This window comes from Echiichthys vipera, assembly GCF_963691815.1.
Source record: "Echiichthys vipera genome assembly, chromosome: 23".
Lineage (NCBI taxonomy): Eukaryota > Metazoa > Chordata > Actinopteri > Perciformes > Trachinidae > Echiichthys > Echiichthys vipera.
In genome coordinates, this window is record NC_139848.1 from 1,316,607 (window position 1) to 1,341,974 (window position 25,368).

The 25,368-nt window shown below is 45.1% G+C and overlaps 1 protein-coding gene across 1 annotated transcript; it reads left to right on the top strand.

Annotated features, from left to right (window-relative positions):
• Positions 1-1,621: 1,621 nt before the first annotated feature.
• ptprnb (protein tyrosine phosphatase receptor type Nb) lies at positions 1,622-25,100 on the top strand. Its single transcript, XM_083937972.1, has 23 exons — positions 1,622-1,740; positions 11,898-11,948; positions 13,838-13,948; positions 14,046-14,145; positions 14,248-14,401; positions 14,579-15,029; positions 15,262-15,405; positions 15,592-15,626; positions 15,729-15,892; positions 16,471-16,557; positions 18,006-18,085; positions 18,171-18,235; positions 18,414-18,626; positions 18,721-19,029; positions 19,740-19,887; positions 19,968-20,041; positions 20,115-20,192; positions 20,415-20,534; positions 21,481-21,647; positions 23,173-23,226; positions 24,133-24,197; positions 24,806-24,879; positions 24,968-25,100. Exons 1-23 carry the CDS (start codon positions 1,662-1,664, stop codon positions 25,037-25,039), a joined length of 2,895 nt encoding a protein of 964 aa, XP_083794098.1. The 5' UTR covers positions 1,622-1,661; the 3' UTR covers positions 25,040-25,100.
• The last annotated feature ends 268 nt before the right edge of the window (positions 25,101-25,368 follow it).

Here is a 25,368-nt window from a genome sequence, read left to right on the forward strand (position 1 = left end):
AGATGTTTCTGTGTCGTCTCTTGGTTCTTCTGTGTGTGTGTTTCCTTCGTGCACAGATGTTTCCGTGTCGTCTCTTGGTTCTTCTGTGTGTTTCCTTCGTGCACAGATGTTTCCGTGTCGTCTCTTGGTTCTTCTGTGTGTTTCCTTCGTGCACAGATGTTTTCACGGTGCAGGAGAAGCTGCTGGGTTCGTTTCTGTTCCTCACTTTCAGTAAAAAACAAGTGATTTGACAGAAAGAGCCACAGGAGCCGCGTCAGCAGACGGGAACTCCTCCACACTGCAAGAAAAGAGCCTCTTTTCTCTGCACTCTGAGTCCCGTCACTCGTTTATGTGAGGAAGTGAAGAAGCGTCGGTGGAGGTGAAGAAAAGTCCCAGAACACCTGCGACGACGCGTTAAAGTCTAAAAACACAAACCTGAACAAGAAAAGACAGAAAATAAATCAACATGAAGTGAAATGTTAAAAAAAAAAAATTCCTTTTATAAAAATAAATATGCATTAATTATTTGTGTCAATTAATATTTGTATTTATTATGTTATATATATTTATTATTTATTTTCCTTTAAAATTTTCATTTATCTTTTAAACATTTGTTTACATTTATTATTTATTTAATTTTAATATTTTTATTTATCTTTATTTAGGACTGATTATTTTCTTTAATCTTTTCTTACATAGTATAAGTCTATTTAATTTATTTTAATCCATTTTTGTTTTTATTTGTTATATTATATTTATTTATTTACGTTTAAAATATTCATTTATCTGTATTTATTTTTGATTATTTTCTTAAATTTTTCTTATAAAGTATATTTCTTTAATAGGAATAAAGGCAATTATGCACATTTAAACTTCACCGTTTATTAATACATTTATTTTTTTGCAGATCATAAAAGAAAAAAGACCGTAAATAAAAATAAAATAATATTGATATATATGAATAAAAATAATAAATGCAAATATGAATGGATAAAAAATAAATGAATGCATATATAAATATATTTTATATATTTTATTTTCCCTTTTACATATATATATTTATATGCCTTTATTTTTTTCATCATTCATATTTTTATTATTATTTTTATTTATTTTTAATATTTTTTATTTATCTTTATATATATTTGAGTTATTAATTTAAAAATAAATTATTAATATATTTTATTTATATCAAATAAATGAACTTCAGAGGAAATTAAATAGGGAAATAAATAAATGTGGTAAATCATTTCTCCAGTTATGGTTTTTAAATATGACTCCTGGTGCATTAAAAGTCTTATTCTTTATTATATATTTATTTTTAATAACAGAACTAAACTTTGACTCTGATTTCATTTAATTTGTAACAAAAACTCTGATGTTTTTAATTAATTTACTGTGAAAATATTCAATTTTTTTATTTCCTCTGCTCCAGTGAAAATATTTCTTGCAGTGTGGCGCCTCTTACACACACACACACACACACACACACACACACACACACACACACACACACACACACACACACACACACACACACACACACACACACACACCTCCCTCAGCGGCAGCGGCAGCAGCAGCAGCAGCGGCTCCTCCTCGGACATGGCTCGCCGGTAGAAGCGCAGCAGCAGCGGCCGCTCTCGCCCCGTCGCGTCGCTCCGGTGGATGCTGGATGCACCATGAGGTCCCCGCGGCTCTGGGCGGCTCTGTGCCTCCTCCTCACCGCCTCCTGTCGGCTGTGCGCCGCCGCCCGACACGGTAAGCCCCGTGAGCCGCCCCGTGAGCCGCCCCGTGAGCCGCCTCGGCTGCGATGGAGACGCGCGCACTTCTCCTGCGGGGCGGCGCGTAAATCACGACTTCTCCGCCACTTTGAGCGCCTCCGCGGCACTTTCTCCCCCCGCGCCGAGTGTGTTTGGACTCAGATGATGAAAAACACACTTCCCTCTAAGAGCTTTTGCTTCCATTTCTGCTGAACGTGCTGCGAAATTTGTGCAAAATGAAGCTTTGGAGTCGCTCGATGGTGACAGGTGTCTTTGCGCGTGTCGAGCCTTAATTTAAATATTTAATATTCTTTATAATAATGAGTTTATTCCGACTCTGCCTCGGGTCTGCTCGGTGCTGAGCTGCGTCGCTGCAGCTCGGATGAATCATTGTGTTTGTCGGTGTGTAACAACAACAACAACAACAACAACAACAACAACAACAAGCAGCAGGAGCATCAGTTATCCAGAGTCATGCAGAGACGCAGCTGAGAGGAAAAACACCTGCATTGATCTGAAATATGATGTTTTATTTGCACATATTTCAAAATAAAGGCGTAATAATGTTTAATAATGTAGATGTAATCATGTAAAAGTGTGGTGATATCAGGATCACAGAGGAATAAAGGATCCAGACACATTATAAATCCTAAAAAGGTCGTTTTAATGTTAATAGAGTTAGAAAACAACCATAATAATAAAAGAACTGCGTGAGTGTCACTCTTCACATGCTGCACGGTGTCATATTAGGGTTTAAATTCACTGTAACTTTATTATTTATCTCTGTGAGGATGTAAAAACCAAAGAATAAAACAAGAAAATGTCAGAAAAGTCAGATTATGAGGCGAGAAAAACACAGAAAAGCAGATTTTTGTCCCCAGATTGGAGCAGAAGACGCTGTGAGTGTGTTTTTCAGTGTAAATGAACATTAGAGCGACACAACAGGGCGGCACAGGTATGACTCACGCGTGCAGCGGTGACTTCCTGTCGCCTTGAGGCTCCAAACACAGCTCAGTGTTTCAGCACCAAGGACAGAGACCTGCAGGAAGATTCCAGCCTCTTTACCCGACAGCTCAGAGTTTCATCTGTAAACAGGGCCGTGCATGGAGTTTATCATGGGCAGGGGCCAAAAGGAGAGAACGGGGCACCAACAGGGCGTCCTCACCACTGAAGAGGACACTTTAGCACACGTTTAGGCTCCTAGAGGACACTTTAGCACATGTTTAAATGTTTCAAACGTGTGTTAAAGTGTCCTCTAGGAGCATAAACGTGTGTTAAAGTGTCCTCTAGGAGCATAAACGTGTGTTAAAGTGTCCTCTAGGAGCATAAACGTGTGTTAAAGTGTCCTCTAGGAGCATAAACGTGTGTTAAAGTGTCCTCTAGGAGCATAAACGTGTGTTAAAGTGTCCTCTAGGAGCATAAACGTGTGTTAAAGTGTCCTCTAGGAGCATAAACGTGTGCTAAAGTGTCCTCTAGGAGCATAAACGTGTGTTAAAGTGTCCTCTAGGAGCATAAACGTGTGTTAAAGTGTCCTCTAGGAGCATAAACGTGTGTTAAAGTGTCCTCTAGGAGCATAAACGTGTGCTAAAGTGTCCTCTAGGAGCATAAACGTGTGTTAAAGTGTCCTCTAGGAGCATAAACGTGTGTTAAAGTGTCCTCTAGGAGCATAAACGTGTGTTAAAGTGTCCTCTAGGAGCATAAACGTGTGTTAAAGTGTCCTCTAGGAGCATAAACGTGTGTTAAAGTGTCCTCTAGGAGCATAAACGTGTGCTAAAGTGTCCTCTAGGAGCATAAACCTGTGTTAAAGTGTCCTCTAGGAGCCTAAACGTGTGTTAAAGTGTCCTCTAGGAGCCTAATCATGTGCTAAAGTGTCCTCGCATAAACTTGTGTTAAAGTGTCCTCTAGGAGCATAAACGTGTGCTAAAGTGTCCTCTAGGAGCATAAACGTGTGTTAAAGTGTCCTCTAGGAGCCTAAACGTGTGTTAAAGTGTCCTCTAGGAGCATAAACGTGTGTTAAAGTGTCCTCTAGGAGCCTAAACGTGTGCTAAAGTGTCCTCTAGGAGCATAAACGTGTGTTAAAGTGTCCTCTAGGAGCATAAACGTGTGTTAAAGTGTCCTCTAGGAGCATAAACGTGTGCTAAAGTGTCCTCTAGGAGCATAAACGTGTGTTAAAGTGTCCTCTAGGAGCATAAACGTGTGCTAAAGTATCCTCTAGGAGCATAAACGTGTGTTAAAGTGTCCTCTAGGAGCATAAACGTGTGTTAAAGTGTCCTCTAGGAGCATAAACGTGTGTTAAAGTGTCCTCTAAGAGCATAAACGTGTGTTAAAGTGTCCTCTAGGAGCCTAATCATGTGCTAAAGTGTCCTCGCATAAACGTGTGTTAAAGTGTCCTCTAGGAGCATAAACGTGTGCTAAAGTGTCCTCTAGGAGCATAAACGTGTGTTAAAGTGTCTTCTAGGAGCATAAACGTGTGTTAAAGTGTCCTCTAGGAGCCTAAACGTGTGCTAAAGTGTCCTCTAGGAGCATAAACGTGTGTTAAAGTGTCCTCTAGGAGCATAAACGTGTGCTAAAGTGTCCTCTAGGAGCATAAACGTGTGTTAAAGTGTCCTCTAGGAGCATAAACGTGTGTTAAAGTGTCCTCTAGGAGCATAAACGTGTGTTAAAGTGTCCTCTAGGAGCCTAATCATGTGCTAAAGTGTCCTCGCATAAACGTGTGCTAAAGTGTCCTCTAGGAGCATAAACGTGTGTTAAAGTGTCCTCTAGGAGCATAAACGTGTGCTAAAGTGTCCTCTAGGAGCATAAACGTGTGTTAAAGTGTCTTCTAGGAGCATAAACGTGTGTTAAAGTGTTCTCTAGGAGCCTAAACGTGTGCTAAAGTGTCCTCTAGGAGCATAAACGTGTGTTAAAGTGTCCTCTAGGAGCATAAACGTGTGCTAAAGTGTCCTCTAGGAGCATAAACGTGTGTTAAAGTGTCCTCTAGGAGCATAAACGTGTGTTAAAGTGTCCTCTAGGAGCCTAATCATGTGCTAAAGTGTCCTCGCATAAACATGTGCTAAAGTGTCCTCTAGGAGCATAAACGTGTGTTAAAGTGTCCTCTAGGAGCATAAACGTGTGCTAAAGTGTCCTCTAGGAGCATAAACGTGTGCTAAAGTGTCCTCCAGGAGCATAAACGTGTGTTAAAGTGTCCTCTAGGAGCATAAACGTGTGCTAAAGTGTCCTCTAGGAGCATAAACGTGTGCTAAAGTGTCCTCCAGGAGCATAAACGTGTGTTAAAGTGTCCTCTAGGAGCATAAACGTGTGCTAATGTGTCCTCTAGGAGCATAAACGTGTGCTAAAGTGTCCTCTAGGAGCATAAACGTGTGTTAAAGTGTCCTCTAGGAGCATAAACGTGTGTTAAAGTGTCCTCTAGGAGCCTAATCATGTGCTAAAGTGTCCTCGCATAAACGTGTGCTAAAGTGTCCTCTAGGAGCATAAACTTGTGTTAAAGTGTCCTCTAGGAGCATAAACGTGTGCTAAAGTGTCCTCTAGGAGCATAAACGTGTGTTAAAGTGTCCTCTAGGAGCATAAACGTGTGTTAAAGTGTCTTCTAGGAGCATAAACGTGTGTTAAAGTGTCCTCTAGGAGCCTAAACGTGTGCTAAAGTGTCCTCTAGGAGCATAAACGTGTGTTAAAGTGTCCTCTAGGAGCATAAACGTGTGCTAAAGTGTCCTCTAGGAGCATAAACGTGTGTTAAAGTGTCCTCTAGGAGCATAAACGTGTGTTAAAGTGTCCTCTAGGAGCCTAATCATGTGCTAAAGTGTCCTCGCATAAACATGTGCTAAAGTGTCCTCTAGGAGCATAAACGTGTGTTAAAGTGTCCTCTAGGAGCATAAACGTGTGCTAAAGTGTCCTCTAGGAGCATAAACGTGTGCTAAAGTGTCCTCCAGGAGCATAAACGTGTGTTAAAGTGTCCTCTAGGAGCATAAACGTGTGCTAAAGTGTCCTCTAGGAGCATAAACGTGTGCTAAAGTGTCCTCCAGGAGCATAAACGTGTGTTAAAGTGTCCTCTAGGAGCATAAACGTGTGCTAATGTGTCCTCTAGGAGCATAAACGTGTGCTAAAGTGTCCTCTAGGAGCATAAACGTGTGTTAAAGTGTCCTCTAGGAGCATAAACGTGTGTTAAAGTGTCCTCTAGGAGCCTAATCATGTGCTAAAGTGTCCTCGCATAAACGTGTGCTAAAGTGTCCTCTAGGAGCATAAACTTGTGTTAAAGTGTCCTCTAGGAGCATAAACGTGTGCTAAAGTGTCCTCTAGGAGCATAAACGTGTGTTAAAGTGTCCTCTAGGAGCATAAACGTGTGTTAAAGTGTCCTCTAGGAGCATAAACGTGTGCTAATGTGTCCTCTAGGAGCATAAACGTGTGCTAATGTGTCCTCTAGGAGCATAAACGTGTGTTAAAGTGTCCTCTAGGAGCATAAACGTGTGCTAAAGTGTCCTCTAGGAGCATAAACGTGTGCTAAAGTGTCCTCTAGGAGCATAAACGTGTGTTAAAGTGTCCTCTAGGAGCATAAACGTGAGCTAAAGTGTCCTCTAGGAGCATAAACGTGTGTTAAAGTGTCCTCTAGGAGCCTAAACGTGTGCTAAAGTGTCCTCTAGGAGCATAAACGTGTGTTAAAGTAGCTGTAGGAATTAAAACAGCTGCTAAATCACTGATTAGTCGACAAAGTTCTGACTCTTTGCGCCGGTGCTGCAGTGAGCTCCAGTCAGAAGTGTAAAGCTTAAAAGAGCTGAGGCGGGTTCAAAGCTCGCCGTCTCTGCTGGCGCCCAGACGCACGCCGCAGGTTTCATTGTGGATCATTCCACCTTAAATGTCCTGTGTCAGCAGGCTCACGCTCACGCAGCTGCAGCCACAGATGCCAGCAGCACCATTATGGAAATGACACTGGATTCAACCCGGCGGGCGGTTAATGGACGATGAAAGCAAAGGCACAGAGACACCGATGATGGTGGTGGTGACGATGAGTCAGCGTTTCCCACGTTAAACACGTCCTTTAAATCAGGAGAGACGGAAGTGTCTGTTTATTCTGAAGGTTCCTTTAAATCTGTTTCCCTGATCCGTCCGATTGCCACTGACTTACTCATCCCTTAAAGATACACACTGAAAAAAACACTCTAGGAGCCTAAACGTGTGTTAAAGTGTCCTCTAGGAGCCTAAACGTGTGCTAAAGTGTCCTCTAGGAGCATAAACGTGTGTTAAAATGTCCTCTAGGAGCATAAACGTGTGTTAAAGTGTCCTCTAGGAGCATAAACGTGTGCTAAAGTGTCCTCTAGGAGCATAAACGTGTGCTAAAGTGTCCTCTAGGAGCATAAACGTGTGCTAAAGTGTCCTCTAGGAGCATAAACGTGTGTTAAAGTGTCCTCTAGGAGCCAAAACGTGTGTTAAAGTGTCCTCTAGGAGCATAAACGTGTGTTAAAGTGTCCTCTAGGAGCATAAACGTGTGCTAAAGTGTCCTCTAGGAACATAAACGTGTGTTAAAGTGTCCTCTAGGAGCATAAACGTGTGTTAAAGTGTCCTCTAGGAGCATAAACGTGTGCTAAAGTGTCCTCTAGGAGCCTAAACGTGTGTTAAAGTGTCCTCTAGGAGCATAAACGTGTGTTAAAGTGTCCTCTAGGAGCATAAACGTGTGCTAAAGTGTCCTCTAGGAACATAAACGTGTGTTAAAGTGTCCTCTAGGAGCATAAACGTGTGTTAAAGTGTCCTCTAGGAGCATAAACGTGTGTTAAAGTGTCCTCTAGGAGCATAAACGTGTGTTAAAGTGTCCTCTAGGAACATAAACGTGTGTTAAAGTGTCCTCTAGGAGCATAAACGTGTGTTAAAGTGTCCTCTAGGAGCATAAACGTGTGTTAAAGTGTCCTCTAGGAACATAAACGTGTGCTAAAGTGTCCTCTAGGAGCATAAACGTGTGTTAAAGTGTCCTCTAGGAGCATAAACGTGTGTTAAAGTGTCCTCTAGGAGCATAAACGTGTGTTAAAGTGTCCTCTAGGAGCATAAACGTGTGTTAAAGTGTCCTCTAGGAGCATAAACGTGTGCTAAAGTGTCCTCTAGGAACATAAACGTGTGTTAAAGTGTCCTCTAGGAGCATAAACGTGTGTTAAAGTGTCCTCTAGGAGCATAAACGTGTGTTAAAGTGTCCTCTAGGAGCATAAACGTGTGTTAAAGTGTCCTCTAGGAGCATAAACGTGTGTTAAAGTGTCCTCTAGGAGCATAAAAGTGTGCTAAAGTGTCCTCTAGGAGCATAAACGTGTGTTAAAGTGTCCTCTAGGAGCATAAACGTGTGTTAAAGTGTCCTCTAGGAGCATAAACGTGTGCTAAAGTGTCCTCTAGGAGCATAAACGTGTGTTAAAGTGTCCTCTAGGAGCATAAACGTGTGTTAAAGTGTCCTCTAGGAGCATAAACGTGTGTTAAAGTGTCCTCTAGGAACATAAACGTGTGTTAAAGTGTCCTCTAGGAGCATAAACGTGTGTTAAAGTGTCCTCTAGGAGCATAAACGTGTGTTAAAGTGTCCTCTAGGAACAAACGTGTGCTAAAGTGTCCTCTAGGAGCATAAACGTGTGTTAAAGTGTCCTCTAGGAGCATAAACGTGTGTTAAAGTGTCCTCTAGGAGCATAAACGTGTGTTAAAGTGTCCTCTAGGAGCATAAACGTGTGTTAAAGTGTCCTCTAGGAGCATAAACGTGTGCTAAAGTGTCCTCTAGGAACATAAACGTGTGTTAAAGTGTCCTCTAGGAGCATAAACGTGTGTTAAAGTGTCCTCTAGGAGCATAAACGTGTGTTAAAGTGTCCTCTAGGAGCATAAACGTGTGTTAAAGTGTCCTCTAGGAGCATAAACGTGTGTTAAAGTGTCCTCTAGGAGCATAAAAGTGTGCTAAAGTGTCCTCTAGGAGCATAAACGTGTGTTAAAGTGTCCTCTAGGAGCATAAACGTGTGTTAAAGTGTCCTCTAGGAGCATAAACGTGTGCTAAAGTGTCCTCTAGGAGCATAAACGTGTGTTAAAGTGTCCTCTAGGAGCATAAACGTGTGTTAAAGTGTAGGAGCATAAACGTGTGCTAAAGTGTCCTCTAGGAGCATAAACGTGTGCTAAAGTGTCCTCTAGGAGCATAAACGTGTGTTAAAGTGTCCTCTAGGAGCATAAACGTGTGTTAAAGTGTAGGAGCATAAACGTGTGCTAAAGTGTCCTCTAGGAGCATAAACATGTGTTAAAGTGTCCTCTAGGAGCCTAAACGTGTGTTAAAGTGTCCTCTAGGAGCATAAACGTGTGTTAAAGTGTCCTCTAGGAGCATAAACGTGTGCTAAAGTGTCCTCTAGGAACATAAACGTGTGTTAAAGTGTCCTCTAGGAGCATAAACGTGTGTTAAAGTGTCCTCTAGGAGCATAAACGTGTGCTAAAGTGTCCTCTAGGAGCATAAACGTGTGCTAAAGTGTCCTCTAGGAGCCTAAACGTGTGTTAAAGTGTCCTCTAGGAGCATAAACGTGTGTTAAAGTGTCCTCTAGGAGCATAAACGTGTGCTAAAGTGTCCTCTAGGAGCATAAACGTGTGTTAAAGTGTCCTCTAGGAGCCTAAACGTGTGTTAAAGTGTCCTCTAGGAGCATAAACGTGTGTTAAAGTGTCCTCTAGGAGCATAAACGTGTGCTACAGTGCCCTATAGAAGCCTGAACGTGTGCTAAAGTGTCCTCTAGGAGCCTGAACGTGTGCTAAAGTGTCCTCTAGGAGCATAAACGTGTGTTAAAGTGTCCTCTAGGAGCATAAACGTGTGCTAAAGTGTCCTCTAGGAGCATAAACGTATGTTAAAGTGTCCTCTAGGAGCATAAACGTGTGTTAAAGTGTCCTCTAGGAGCATAAACGTATGTTAAAGTGTCCTCTAGGAGCATAAACGTGTGCTAAAGCGTCCTCTAGGAGCATAAACGTGTGTTAAAGTGTCCTCTAGGAGCATAAACGTGTGTTAAAGTGTCCTCTAGGAGCATAAACGTGTGTTAAAGTGTCTTCTAGGAGCATAAACGTGTGCTAAAGTGTCCTCTAGGAGCATAAACGTGTGTTAAAGTGTCCTCTAGGAGCATAAACGTGTGTTAAAGTGTCCTCTAGGAGCATAAACGTGTGCTAAAGTGTCCTCTAGGAGCATAAACGTGTGCTAAAGTGTCCTCTAGGAGCATAAACGTGTGTTAAAGTGTCCTCTAGGAGCATAAACGTGTGCTAAAGTGTCCTCTAGGAGCCTGAACGTGTGCTAAAGTGTCCTCTAGGAGCATAAACGTGTGTTAAAGTGTCCTCTAGGAGCATAAACGTGTGTTAAAGTGTCCTCTAGGAGCATAAACGTGTGCTAAAGTGTCCTCTAGGAGCATAAACGTGTGCTAAAGTGTCCTCTAGGAGCATAAACATGTGTTAAAGTGTCCTCTAGGAGCATAAACATGTGTTAAAGTGAACTCTAGGAGCATAAACCTGTGTTAAAGTGTCCTCTAGGAGCATAAACGTGTGTTAAAGTGTCCTCTAGGAGCCTGAACGTGTGCTAAAGTGTCCAGGACGACTCTAACGAGATGATGATCTCCAGGAAGCAGAGGAGGAGGGGGGGGGGGGGGAGAGATAAGGAGGGAGGGATGAGTGGGCGGAGGAGAGAGGACAGAGATTAGTCATCGTGTGGCGTTTGGACGGATGCACGGAGACGCTCTGTGTTCTGTGTTCAACTCCACGCTGACGCTTTCTGTAGGTTTATGTTATTATAGATGATATTTAGGTTATTATTAATATTGTTTATGTTATTATTAATATTATAGATGAGGAGGAGCGGGGAGGAAGTCCCCGACAACAGACACAGACAGAGTTCCCCTGTCGGTGTTTTTATTATAAAAAATTAAAAGAAAATGCAAAATAAAAATAATATAAATGCTAAATAAAATGTTAAATAAACAGCACGTTCAGGATCCGTCAATCGTTGACCGTTTGAATAAAAGAGAAATAATAATAAAATAAAATAAATAAATAAAACAAAAAGTACAACAAGTCAATTACTGACCATTTAAATAAATAATAAATTAATAAAATAAAATAAAAATAAACAAACATTAGTACTATCAGTAAATTTAAATATTAATAATAAATAAATAAAATAAAAAATAAATGAACATTAGTAGTATCAATCAAATTAAATATTAATAATAAATAAATAAAATAAAAATAAAACAAACAGTATCAATCAAGTACTGACTATTTAAATAAATAATAATAAATAAATAAAATAAAAATAAAACAAACAGTCAAGTACTGACTATTTAAATAAATAATAAATAAATAGATAAATAAAATAAAAATAAATAAACATTAGTAGTATCAGTCAATTTAAATATTAATAATAAATAAATAAAATAAAAATAAAACAAACAGTATCAGTCAAGTACTGACCATTTAAATAAATAATACAAATAAATAAAATAAAAATAAAACAAACAGTCAAGTACTGACCCTTTCAATAAATAATAATAAATAAATAAAATAAAAATAAAACAAACAGTCAAGTACTGACCCTTTAAATAAATAATAATAAATAAATAAAATTAAAATTAAACAGTACAGTAGTATCAGTCAAGTACTGACCCTTTAAATAATGTGCTTTTTATTTATGACGTTTAAAAAAGCAGCAGAGAGTCGAGGAGGAGCAGGGAAAGAAAGATCTCAATGTCTAAAAACAAGAAACCGGTGCACGAACACGACTTCTGCAGCTCCATAATCGATCATTCAGATGGGAATCAAAGCGTCAGAGGGAGTGGAGTCAGTGGAGCAGTGGTGTGTTTGCGACCCCAGGGTGTGTGAACGATACACAGGATTACATGCAAACACAACAGAGCCAGGCGGCGTTCACTGCCTCGCAACAGACGAGGAGCTGGGAAAGGTCAAGGCTGACACACGCGTGCTCGCGCCTCTGCTGCTGCTTCACCCTCATCCACGTCCCTTAGTGCACTTTAGTGAAACGGGGTTTTAAACACGGGTGTTTCAGGGTTTTACAGCGTTACAAGTTCGGTCCTGAACTGTTCATTCTTCTCTTCTTCTTCCTCTTCTTGTGTGTGTGTGTCTCTGTGTGTGTGTGTGTGTGTGTGTGTGTGTGTGTGTGTGTGTGTGTGTGTGTGTCTGCAGGTTGTCTGTTTGAAAAGAAGCTCTGTCCCAGAGATCAGCTGTGCAACGACGGTGAGTTTTCACGTCCTGTGTCCACCACGTTTATGCAAAATGGCATCTGTGAGAGGGAGCACGCACAGGAGACACTGTTGTTCATGTTCATGTTCATGTGCTGCCACACAGACGCTACGCTGACCGTCTGACACTGTGTCCTGATTGGTTGGAGGGCGTTCATCACGTAGCATCATCATCATCAACATTTTAGATAACCCCTGTGAGCTGAAAGGCTTCGATCGTTGCATGAGCTGCAGCAGAGCTTTGAGCTGAAGGCTGATGACGTCAAAAACAGTCAAACAAGAGTCACTCAGGTTCACTTTCACTAAAGGATCAGTTCACCCAAATCACACCAATCACATCTCTCCTTATTAGAACGTCAGTGTCTCGTCTGGGAGGCTGACGTCGGCGCTCTCCTCCCCCGTGGGAAGCTCTTATTCACGGTACTGTGAATGCAGCGTGACGAGAATAGTAAATGGACTGATAGTGAGCAAGTCCCAGCCGGCTCCAGTGGCAGCGACGTCTCCTGTCCATCAAACAGTCAGGAGCCAGCTCGCCGTCACGCCTCGCTCTGCCTCTAACAGGGCCGTCTGTAATCCTTCACTGAGCTTCCTGCTTCCTTCCTGCGTGTGCAGACACGGTTAGGATGTCGTTAAAGGAGGAGCGTGCACGAGCGTGAGCGTGCACGAGCGTGAGCGTGCACCTGTGTGTCTCAGCCTTCAGAGAAAGCTGAATTATTGATGCTGGGATGTTTCTGTGTTCTCCTCCAGGATGTTTTGTTCTTCTGTTTCCACAGACGGGAACATTTTAGGGAACATGTGTGTGGAGAACAGGAGAGAGTAACAGGTCGCAGTGCAAACGCAGCACATTTAAAGCAAGAAAAACACCTGTAATCTGTGTTAAACACCTGTAATCTGTGTTAAACACCTGTAATCTGTGTTAAACCTCTGGAGTGTTAAAGTACAATACACTTAGTTTCAGTCTGTGCAAAACAAAGACACTCAGTAGCTTTAAACATCTGTAATCTGGGTTCAAACCTGGGTGTAATTCAGCAGAGAGCGTGTAATTCAGATGTTAGTTTGTGCACGTAAACATCTGTAATCTGGGTTCAAACCTAAAATAAATACAAAATATATAAAACATATGAAAACAATCCAGACTGCACTGAAAAAATGTCGTTTCTTTAAACATCTGTGACCTGCAGACACGTTTAAACTCAGCACACGACGACTGCGTTTCAGCGTGTGTGTGCGTGTGTGTCTGTGTCTATGTGTGTACGTGTGTGTGTCTGTCCGTGTGTGTGTGTGTGTGTGTGTCTGTGTGTGTGTGTGTGTGAGGGTCGTCACGGCGGCACAAAGGTGGAGAGATTACGAGACAAAAGCGAGAAAAAGAGCGAGGGTGCAACGTAAACAAGGTCTCCCTCCGTCACCGCTCTCTGCCAATCGCAGCCCGTCCTGGCCGTCTCTATGACAACAGTGACATCAGTTGCCTGACGACCGTGTGTCTCCGTCGTGTGTGTGTGTGTGTGTGTGTGTGTGTGTGTGTGTGTGTGTTTGATGAGAGATGAAGGGAGACAGAGGTGATGACTCACCACTGCCCACACACACACACACACACACACACACACACACACACACTCACCAGTGTACAGTGTGTATTTGCAGGCTGTGTGTTTATTTGCATACACTATATTTTATGGAGGGATGTGTGTGTGTGTGTGTGCGTTTGTGCGTGTGTGCGTGTGTGTGTGTGCGTGTGTGTGTGTGCGTGTGTGTGTGTGCGTGCCTGTGTGTGTGTGTGTGCATATGATGTTACCATGTGATATATGTATTGACGTACAGTAGATCTGTGTGATTCAAGCCGGTGCCGTGTCCTCACAAGTGACTTGTCGGTGTGTTCCTGTGCAGACGGTTTGTTCGGACAGTGCCAGGCCCCTCACCAGGACCCGGTCCAGTACCAGGTCTCTGTCCCGGTCCTGCACAAGCTGCAGGCAGTCCTCAAAGACCTGATGGTGCAAGGTGAGGCTCTTTCACTGTGACGTTTGAAGCTTGAGGACACTTGAACGTCCCCTCCCCGGTGTAAGACATGGTTCTGTGTGACCTTTGTGTCGCCCAGGTCTGACCTGGAGGGACGACGTCACCCAGGCCGTCATCGCCCGGGAGCTGAGTCGCCTTCCCACTGTCGGCTCCGAACTTCCCGAGAAGTCGCCAAGGCAGTAAGACGACGTGCCCCCCCCCCCCCCCCCCCCCCCCCCACACACACACACACACACACTAGAACAGAAACATCCTTGTAATGCTTTGAATTGTTTGTCCAGACTGTCGGGCCCCGGTCAGCGGAGGCTTCAGGGGCCCGAGGACCCGGCTGACCCTGAGATGATGCAGCAGTACCTGGACTACATGGTCCTGGAGCCGTCCCGGTCCTCCGTCCACATGCAGAAGCCCCTGCTGGACCCTTACACCTACCACCAGGTGGGGAACCTCCTCCAGCAGCTGTTAAATCCTGATTATAGTCATAACTATGCAACTGTGTGCAGCTTTTAGTGCTTTTCTAACAGACTTCGATGTCACAGGTGTGTGTTTCAGCTCGCTGTAGAGTTTTTCTGCCCTCTAGTGGCCAAAAAAACAGTTGTCTCTGCGTTGTTGCAGCAGCAGTACGGCTCCCAGGAGGAGGAGGAGCGCTCCCTCAACGCTCTGGATGAGAACCCGGCCTTCCCGCTCCTCACCTCCGCCTCTCGCTCCAGATCCAGAGGAAACACTCTGGACAGAGACCGGCAGCTCCTCCAGGACCTGGTGTCTTTTTACCTCACCTCCCCTTCTTCCTCCTCCTCTTCCTCTTCCTCTTCCTCCCCTGTGCAGTCCCTGTCCCGCCACAGAGGGGCTGTAGCAGCAGCAGCAGCAGCAGCAGCAGGATTTCCCCCTTCGCTCTCCTCCTCCTCCTCCTCCTCCTCATCCTCCTTCTTCCCGGAGCTGGACTTCCCCCTGGACTACGGTGAGGACTACGTTTCCCAGGTGGCTCAGCTCGGCGAGCAGCAGCAGGAGAAGGAGCGGGCGGAGAAGAAGGCGCAGGACGAGTACGACGCTGTGTCAGGACTGGATGGTGAGACAGGAAATCAAACATTCAACAAGTGTGACGATGAAAAGTCCCTTTAAAGTTCAACAAACACGCAGCAAACGACAAATAAAGTACATTTACTCTACGACTGCTGCTTCTACTCCACGTTCACAAGCAGATATTCTACCTTTTAACGCAGGGAAATCTGAATCTGCAGCTTTTGTGTGATCGCAGTGCAGTAAAAGAGACTCAGCGCTCTCCCGTCTGTGTGTTTCAGAGCGCTCTCTGCAGAGGCTGGCTCTGCTGCTCCAGCACTACGGCCTCGACGTCAAGGACTTGTCCCCCGAGCAGAGAGACAACCTGCCGGCCGCTCTGAAGCAGCTGCAGGTGGAGAGCTCCTACGGCCACAGGCTGACCAAAGGTGGGTCGGCTCGGAGGCCTCTGCACTTCACCGACACCCTGCTCATCACTGGCTTTGCACAGCACACGCTCATAAACACAAGATGGCGTCAGGGAGCACCTCATCATGTGCACAAGCCCAACATGATATCTCAGTCTTTGCAGGTTTATTACAAAGAGTTCAGTTATGTTTGTGTTTCCTGTTCAGATAAATACGGGAACGCTGCTGCCACGGGAAAGAAGGTGAGCACGGTTTCTCCCTCATAGATGATTTGATGTTAAAATATTCCCTCGCCCATGCAGCTGCTCTTTAATGGAATGTCTTTATGTATCTTCATGCATCAGGTCACAGAGGGTTCAATGGCGTATAAGATGGCCGCCCCCGAGGCTCCGCCCTCCACCAACAAGCCCCTCAAACCAGAAGAAGCCCAGAGAGATCAGCCTCCCGCTGGGGCCGCCGACCAGGACAAGACGGAGGAGGAGTTCGGCTTCATCGTCACCAACCAGAGGTACAGCGCACTCACGTCCTGCACCGATCAGGGCCGATCAGGGCCGATCAGGGCCAGTGGTGACGTGTGAGGACGTGTGAGGTTGTGTGAGGACGTGTGAGGACGTGTGAGGACGTGTGAGGACGCGTGAGGACGTGTGAGGACGTGTGAGGACGCGTGAGGACGCATGAGGACGCATGAGGACGCATGAGGACGAGTGAGGACGTTTTTCTGTTGCCTTCATGTTGAGAGTTTGCGGAGAAGACGTAGAGGTGTGTGTGTGTGTGTGTGTGTGTGTGTGTGTGTGTGTGTGTGTGTGTGTGTGTGTGTGTGTGTGTGTGTGTGTGTGTGTGTGTGTGTGTGTGTGTGTGTGTGTGTGTGTGTGTGTGTGTGTGTGTGTGTGTGTGTGTGTGTGTGTACCTGTGTGTTTACGTGTGTGTGTGTGTGTGTGTGTGTGTGTACCTGTGTGTTTACCTGTGTGTTTACGTGTGTGTGTGTACCTGTGTGTGTACGTGTGTGTGTGTGTTTACGTGTGTGTGTGTGTGTGTGTGTGTGTGTGTGTGTGTGTGTGTGTGTGTGTGTGCGTTTTGTCGCTGCAGCCCCCTCAGTCTGAACGACGGGGTGCGACTGCTGCAGCTGCTGTCAGAGAGGATCGGCCTCTCCACCGCCGCCGTCACCAGCATCAGGTAGGCCCGAGGACACGGCGGTCATGTGACAGTGTGACAGTGACGCCCCCCTCGCCCGCGGGTCTGATGCCTCGGGATCCTCCATGTGTGTGTGTGAGGTCATTTGACCTAAACCTCTGCCCGAAGCTGAACGCCAAAACACACGGGACAATAACACCAAGCAGAGCGACAACTTTCTGCATGTGGAAGTGATTCTTTCTGCTTGGGCTCATCTTCACCTTTGACCTTTGACCTTTGGCTCCTAGAGGACACTTTAACAAGCGTTTATGCTCCTAGAGGACACTTTAACACACGTTTAGGCTCCTAGAGGACACTTTAGGACACGTTTATGACACTTTAGCACATGTTTATGCTCCTAGAGGACACTTTAACACACGTTTATGCTCCTAGAGGACACTTTAACACACGTTTATGCTCCTAGAGGACACTTTAACACACGTTTATGCTCCTAGAGGACACTTTAACACACGTTTATGCTCCTAGAGGACACTTTAGCACACGTTTATGCTCCTAGAGGACACTTTAACACACGTTTAGGCTCCTAGAGGACAGTTTAACACACGTTTATGCTCCTTGAGGGCACTTTAACACATGTTTATGCTCCTAGAGGACACTTTAACACATGTTTAGGCTCCTAGAGGACACTTTAGGACACGTTTATGCTCCTAGAGGACACTTTAACAAGCGTTTATGCTCCTAGAGGACACTTTAACACACGTTTAGGCTCCTAGAGGACACTTTAACAAGCGTTTATGCTCCTAGAGGACACTTTAGGACACGTTTATGCTCCTAGAGGACACTTTAACACACGTTTATGCTCCTAGAGGACACTTTGACACACGTTTAGGCTCCTAGAGGACACTTTAGGACACGTTTAGGCTCCTAGAGGACACTTTAACAAGCGTTTATGCTCCTAGAGGACACTTTAGCACACGTTTAGGCTCCTAGAGGACACTTTAGGACACGTTTATGCTCCTAGAGGACAGTTTAACACACGTTTATGCTCCTTGAGGGCACTTTAACACATGTTTATGCTCCTAGAGGACACTTTAACACATGTTTATGCTCCTAGAGGAGACTTTAACACAAGTTTTAATTCCTAGAGGACACTTTAGCACACGTTTATGCTCCTAGAGGACACTTTAGCACACGTTTATGCTCCTAGAGGACACTTTAACACACGTTTAGGCTCTTAGAGGACACTTTAGCATGTGTTTTCGGCTCCTAGAGGACACTTTAGCACACGTTTATGCTCCTAGAGGACACTTTAGCACGTGTTCTGGCTCCTAGAGGACACTTTAGCACACGTTTATGCTCCTAGAGGACACTTTAACACACGTTTATGCTCCTAGAGGACGCTTTAGCACGTGTTTTGGACCCTCCTGGTCCCCGCCTGGTAACGAATGTGATAACCACCTGTGAATATTGTTGTGTTTCGTCCTCTGCAGCGTCGTTGGACCTGCGATCACCTTCAGGATCAGACCCAACGCTCAGAACCTGACGGCTGCAGCGGTGGCACAGAAAGCCGGTGCGTCACGTTTAATGCAGTAATAACTTTATTACAGAATATTCAACATTACGTTATTATTAAAGCTTGTATTGTATTTGTGCAGTGGCAGAGAAGAACGTCCTGGAGTCAGAGACGGGGCTGAAGGTGCTGCAGGGCGGAGCTGCAGAGGTCCGTGTCTCACTCTTCTGTTCTTTACATGTGTTTATTTATATTTTATTTATTTTATTTAACTTTATTTACCTGTACTATGTTTCAAAAACACTTTATAAGAAGTTTATACTGAGAAACTTTAGCGCAAAATGAGACAAAACAAAGCAATATATTGATTTATTTCATCTAATTCCAGAGGAACGATGGGAAGGCGTTGCCCCTGGCGACCCGAGTCCAGCCCAGCGGCTCCCGTTGGGTGTTCGCCGTGCTGGTTGCCATGGCGTGCATGGGCAGCATCCTGGTGGCGGCCATGGCTGTCGCCTGCCTGCGTCACCACGCCCACCGGCTGGCAGCGAAGAAGCTGGGTCTGGGGCCCGAGGGGGGAAGCTTCACGCACCAGGAGTACCAGGTGAGAGGGAGAAACCCTACGGATGCACCAAAATAATAAATAATGAATAAATACATTTAAAGGTGCAGTGATGCGTGCATAACTGGCTCACCAGGACCTGTGTCGCCAGCACATGGCCTCTAAAGGCGCCTTTGGACGCATGGAAGCTGCTGCCCTGGGCGCCGTGGGAGGAGCCAGCGGAGGCGGAGGAGGAGGAGGAGCGAGCGGAGGAGGAGGTGGTGGTGGTGGTGGTGTCGGAGCAGGAGCAGCAGGAGGCGGAGGTGCAGACTCCAGGGTGAGCAGCGTGTCGTCCCAGTTCAGCGACGGAGCCCAGCCCAGTCCCAGCTCCCACAGCAGCACGCCGTCGTGGTGCGAGGAGCCGGCCCAGGCCAACATGGACATCTCCACGGGTCACATGATCCTGGTCAGTGCATCTGAGGACGCATTCACGCCTTTATCCAGATCATTATGTGTTTGAAAGATGAAAACAATGATCATTATGTGATGGACAGTGGCGTGCACAGACGGTTTGAGGGGCAAAAAGGACAAAAAGGGCACATACAGCGTCCTCACCACTGAAGAGGGCACTTTAACACTCCTCTAGGCTCCTACAGGACACTTAAGCACACGTTTATTCTCCTAGAGGACACTTTAACACACGTTTATGCTCCTAGAGGACACTTTAACACACGTTTATGCTCCTAGAGGACACTTTAACACACGTTTATGCTCCTAGAGGACACTTTAGCACACGTTTAGGCTCCTAGAGGACACTTTAACACACGTTTATGCTCCTAGAGGACACTTTAGCACACGTTTATGCTCCTAGAGGACACTTTAACACACGTTTATGCTCCTAGAGGACACTTTAACACACGTTTATGCTCCTAGAGGACACTTTAGCACACGTTTATGCTCCTAGAGGACACTTTAACACACGTTTATGCTCCTAGAGGACACTTTAACACTTGTTTATGCTCCTAGAGGACACTTTAACACTTGTTTTGGCTCCTAGAGGACACTTTAGCACACGTTTTGGCTCCTAGAGGGTGACCCCTCCCCCTCTGCCCCCCTCTGTGCACGCCAGTGGTGATGGAAGAGGAAAGTGAGTGTGTGTTTCCCGCCCTCCCTCAGGCGTACATGGAGGACCACCTGAGGAACAAGGACCGTCTCTTGAAGGAGTGGGAGGCTCTGTGTTCCTACCAGGCCGAGCCCAGCGCCGTCTCCGTGGCTCAGAGCGACGCCAACGCCAAGAAGAACCGCTGCCCCGACTCCGTACCCTGTGAGCCTGAAGAAAACACACATTAGAGTCAGGACGAGCGTGTCTGAAACGCTGCTGAACATGTCTCTGTTGTCCCTCAGATGACCACTCCAGGGTGAAGCTGAAGGCGGAGATCAACCCTTCGCGCTCGGACTTCATCAACGCCAGCACCATAGTGAGCATGCACACATGTCGGTATCGTACGTGTTCCCTCGCCCTTTGACCTTTCACCCCCTTCCTCCCTTCAGATCGAGCACGACCCCCGGATGCCGGCGTACATCGCCACCCAGGGCCCCCTGTCACACACCATCTCGGACTTCTGGCAGGTCGGCAAACACACTTTTGCACTCGTCTCTTTTCTTAAGTTCATGATTTTTAAATGATTTTAGAAATGCAGGTTCTTGTTTATGTTGTTGGTGCTTTTCACGTGTTTTCACACACATGCAGAGTCGTCTCTGCGCTGAGCGGACGGAGGAACACGTCTCTGTGCGTGTCTCTGCTGAGTGCAGGAGCTCAGACGCTGTGTCTGTGTCTGTGTTTGTGTGCAGATGGTTTGGGAGAACGGCTGCACCGTCATCGTGATGATGACCGCGCTGGTGGAGGACGGAGAGAAGCAGTGCGACCGCTACTGGCCCGACGAGGGCTCCTCCCTCTACCACATCTACGAGGTGAGAGCCGGGGGAGGGACGGTGTGTTAAAGTGTCCTCTAGGAGCCTAAACATGTGTAAAAGTGTCCTCCAGGAGCCAAAACATGTGCTAAAGTGCCCTCTAGGAGCCTAAACATGTGCTAAAGTGCCCTCTAGGAGCATAAACGTGTGCTAAAGTGTCCTCTAGGAGCATAAACGTGTGTTAAAGTGTCCTCTAGGAGCATAAACGTGTGTCAAAGTGTCCTCTAGGAGCATAAACGTGAGCTAAAGTGACCTCTAGGAGCATAAACGTGTGCTAAAGTGTCCTCTAAGAGCATGAACGTGTGCTAAAGTGTCCTTTAGGAGCATAAACGTGTGCTAAAGTGTCCTCTAGGAGCATAAACGTGTGCTAAAGTGTCCTCTAGGAGCATTAACGTGTGGTAAAGTGCCCTCTAGGAGCCTAAACGTCTGCTAAAGTGTCCTCTAGGAGCATGAACGTGTGCTAAAGTGTCTTCTAGGAGCATAAACGTGTGTTAAAGTGTCCTCTAGGAGCATAAACGTGTGTTAAAGTGTCCTCTAGGAGCATAAACGTGTGCTAAAGTGTCCTCTAGGAGCATAAACGTGTGTTAAAGTGTCCTCTAGGAGCATAAACATGTGCTAAAGTGTCCTCTAGGAGCATAATCATGTGCTAAAGTGTCCTCTAGGAGACTAAACGTGTGCTAAAGTGTCCTCTAGGAGCATAAACGTGTGTTAAAGTGTCCTCTAGGAGCATAAACGTGTGCTAAAGTGTCCTCTAGGAGCATAAACGTGTGTTAAAGTGTCCTCTAGGAGCATAAACGTGTGTTAAAGTGTCCTCTAGGAGCATAAACGTGTGTTAAAGTGTCCTCTAGGAGCATAAACGTGTGTTAAAGTGACCTCTAGGAGCATAATCATGTGCTAAAGTGTCCTCTAGGAGCCCTTGATGATGGGTTTTTTTCTGCCCCTCTAGGTGAACTTGGTGTCAGAGCACATCTGGTGCAACGACTTCCTGGTGCGGAGCTTCTACCTGAAGAACGTGCAGACGCAGGAGACCCGGACGCTGACGCAGTTCCACTTCCTCAGCTGGCCGGCTCAGGGCATCCCCACCTCCACGCGCCCGCTGCTCGACTTCCGCAGGTACGGCCGCCGCTCCTCTCCTCTCTCTTCTCCTCCTCTCCTCCTCCCCTCTCTCCCCCTCTTCTCCTCCTCCACCTCTCCTCCTCCCCTCTCTCCCCCTCTCCTCTCTCCTCTCCTCCCTCTCCTCTCTCTCCTCTCTCTCCTCTCTCCTCCCCCTCTCCTCCTCTCCTCCTCCTCTCATCCGTCCGTGTCGTTCTTGTGGTCTGCAGCTCGTGGTCCTGGTCCTCCTCTCCCCTCTCTCCTCTCTCTCCTCCTCTCCTCCTCTCCTCCTCCTCTCCTCTCTCCTCCTCTCCTCTCCTCCTCTCTCCTCCCTCTCCTCCTCTCCTCTCCTCCTCTCCTCTCCTCTCTCCCCTCTCTCCTCCTCTCCTCTCCTCCCTCTCCTCCTCTCCTCCTCTCCCCTCCTCCTCTCCTCCTCCTCTCATCCGTCCGTGTCGTTCTTGTGGTCTGCAGCTCGTGGTCCTGGTCCTCCTCTCCCCTCTCTCCTCTCTCTCCTCCTCTCCTCCTCTCCTCCTCCTCTCCTCTCTCCTCCTCTCCTCTCCTCCTCTCTCCTCCCTCTCCTCCTCTCCTCTCCTCCTCTCCTCTCCTCTCTCCCCTCTCTCCTCCTCTCCTCTCCTCCCTCTCCTCCTCTCCTCCTCTCCTCTCCCCCTCTCCTCCTCTCCTCCCCTCTCTCCTCCTCCTCTCATCCTCTCCTCTCTCCTCCTCCTCTCCTCCTCTCCTCCTCCTCTCCTCCACCTCTCCCCCTTCCCTCTCTCCCCCTCTTCTCCTCTCCTCCTCCTCTCCTCTCTCCTCTCCTCCTCTCTCCTCCTCTCCTCCTCCTCTCCTCCTCTCTCTCCTCTCTCTCCTCTCTCTCTCCTCCTCTCCTCCTCTCCTCCTCCTCTCATCCGTCCGTGTCGTTCTTGTGGTCTGCAGCTCGTGGTCCTGGTCCAGTTGCATAGTCACAAAAATGATCATGGACTGATGAGGCTGCAGCCGGAGCTCCGTCGCCCCCAAACACACACACACACACACACACACACACACACACACACACACACACACACACACACACACACACACACACACACACACAGACCACAGACACACACACACACACACACACACACACACACACACACACACACACACACACACACACACACACACACACACACACACACACACACACACACACACACACTCTTCTTTACTCTTTTTATTATAAAAAAACAAAATAAACAGAGATATTTGTGTGTTTCAGGACTTTATTTAAGACAGAAATGAGATTTTTTCAGTTCTTTTGTTTCCAAACATCTGCACAAAAGCACCGATGTGTATTTATTAATGTTTTATTATAATAAACATTGTTTGTTTGTCCTTTAATTAAAGTAAATCCAGATAAATTCAGATGTTTTCAGCGTCTCATTGGCTCATTTATGCGTCTGTGAGCGTTTATGCAGCAGCTGAAATACTCGTGAATATAATAAATAAGTAAAGATCCTTATTATTTATATTTATATGTTTATATTATTATTGTTTTTCTCTTCAGGAAGGTGAATAAATGTTACCGAGGACGCTCATGCCCCATCATCGTGCACTGCAGGTAAACATCGTCCAAACAATCAAATACAATCTCTATTATATTTATTATTATTTTATTTTATTTTATTTTAGTTTAGTTTATTTTTTTTAATTTTTATTTATTTTATTGTATTATTATTATTAATAATTTTATTTTATTTTATTATTATTATTATTTTATTTTTTTAAACTATGGATTTTTTAAAGTGTCTCTTTTATCCTTTTCTAATTTTTTCTTACTGTAAATTAAACATTTTTTTATAAATCACCTTTGTATTTTAATTTTAATATTACATTTTTTTAATCTCCGTTATTATTATTATATTTTATTTTATTTTATTAAACTGGTATTTTTTATTATTTTAATATTAAATGTTTTCGATCTCCGTTATTAATATTAATATTAATTTATTACTGTTGTTTATTTTACTCTTTATTGTTTGTAGTTTTTTATTTCTTAAATTCTGAATTAATTTATTAAAAAAATCTGTTTTGTATTTTTATTAAATTATTTGTTATTATTCTTTTTAACTGTAAATTATATTTTATTTTTATATTGCATCATATATTGTATTTTTAATTATAAATCCCCACTATTATTATTATTGTTAATATTCATTTTTAATTATTTTACATTTTCTATTTTTCATCCACTTAATTATAATTATTATAAATATTTTTCCTCTTTATTAATCTTTATATTGCTCTGCTTATCTTTCTGTCTCATTTTTAATAAATGTTAAAAAATAAATAAAATTGTAATAATTAAAAACCAAAGAAGTTGAACTCAGATTAAAAACTGTGCAGATCTGAAACACGTGCACGTTGTGTTGCAGGTGTGCATAAAAAAATGGGATTTTTGAGTGTTTACGATCCGCTGCAGCAGAACTTTGACTTCCTCTAACTCCAGTTTTCTCTGTTTCCATAGCGACGGGACGGGCCGGACCGGCACGTACATCCTGATCGACATGGTTCTCAACCGCATGGCTAAAGGTGACGTTTCTCACTTTAAACGCAGATTATCTGACCAAATAAGGGCATGTATGTGACGCTGGGGGGAGGGGCGTACCTCCATCTGGCTGACGTTTCCCTCCAATAAAATCAAAACTAGCCTAAAAGTATTTAAATTCACTACTCAAGTAGAAGTTTACAGTTTACAAAGACAAAAGTACTTAAAGTATAAAAGTTAAAGTAATGTAAGGGGGGAAAATGACATTATTGCAAGCTCGGCTCTCAAAAAACGCGCGTTTTTTAACTTTAAACGCATTTTATTTCCACTGATCGACTGAGACGTGCGAGCAGACGCACGTGCATCATAGACGTCGTAAGAGACAGACGTAGCGTCTCCGTCAGGTCCGTTCTCTAACTTGATCCAGTCGTCCTCGTCTACAGGAGTCTCCATCTTGTCTTTGACTCCGCCTCATTTCCTCTGACCAAAAAAGGGCATGTATCTGACGCTGGGGGGAGGGGCGTACGTCCATCTGGCTGACTTTTACCTCCAATAAGATCCAAACTAGCCTAAAAGTATTTAAATTCATTACTCAAGTAGAACTTCACAGTTTACGGTGCAGTGAACGTGTGCGTCCTGTTGTCGTCTGCAGGCGTGAAGGAGATCGACATCGCTGCGACGCTGGAGCACGTCCGTGACCAGAGGCCCGGCATGGTCCGCACCAAGGTCAGCGCCCTGAGGGAATTAAAGGTGTGACACACACAAACTGCACGTTTCAACCCGTCCTCAAAGTGTCTTCTTGTTCTTGTTCCAGGACCAGTTTGAGTTCGCCCTGACCGCCGTCGCTGAGGAGGTCAACGCCATCCTCAAAGCTCTGCCCCAGTGAAACCACAACACCGCGGACCGGCCCCTCCCCCTGCCTCTCGCCTCGCCTCTCCTCTCTCTGATGACGTTTTCACGACCAAGAACGACGCCACGCTCCTCGACAACACAAAGAAAGACGCCAGAGTGCGACCACGCGGCTGTTAGGAAGGATCAACGCAGGCGTGTTTCTGATTTTTAAGTGTTTGTGGCACGTGTGATGCGTTCAGGGGCGTTCAGAGGGTGAAAAAAGCGTCACATTTGATTCAAAATGAACCAGAAAGATTAAAAAAACCCTGAGATTCAAACAAATCCCTCTGGAGCTCGGGTTCATCTGAGTGTTTTTGCGGCACT

Bases quoted from the DNA above. Each gene is read 5' to 3' on its own strand.
- ptprnb (XM_083937972.1), top strand. From the start codon at position 1,662: ATGAGGTCCCCGCGGCTCTGGGCGGCTCTGTGCCTCCTCCTCACCGCC. The intron at 11,949-13,837 runs GTGAGTTTTCAC...GTTCCTGTGCAG, and splicing joins AGATCAGCTGTGCAACGACG to ACGGTTTGTTCGGACAGTGC. The intron at 24,198-24,805 runs GTGACGTTTCTC...TGTCGTCTGCAG, and splicing joins TCTCAACCGCATGGCTAAAG to GCGTGAAGGAGATCGACATC.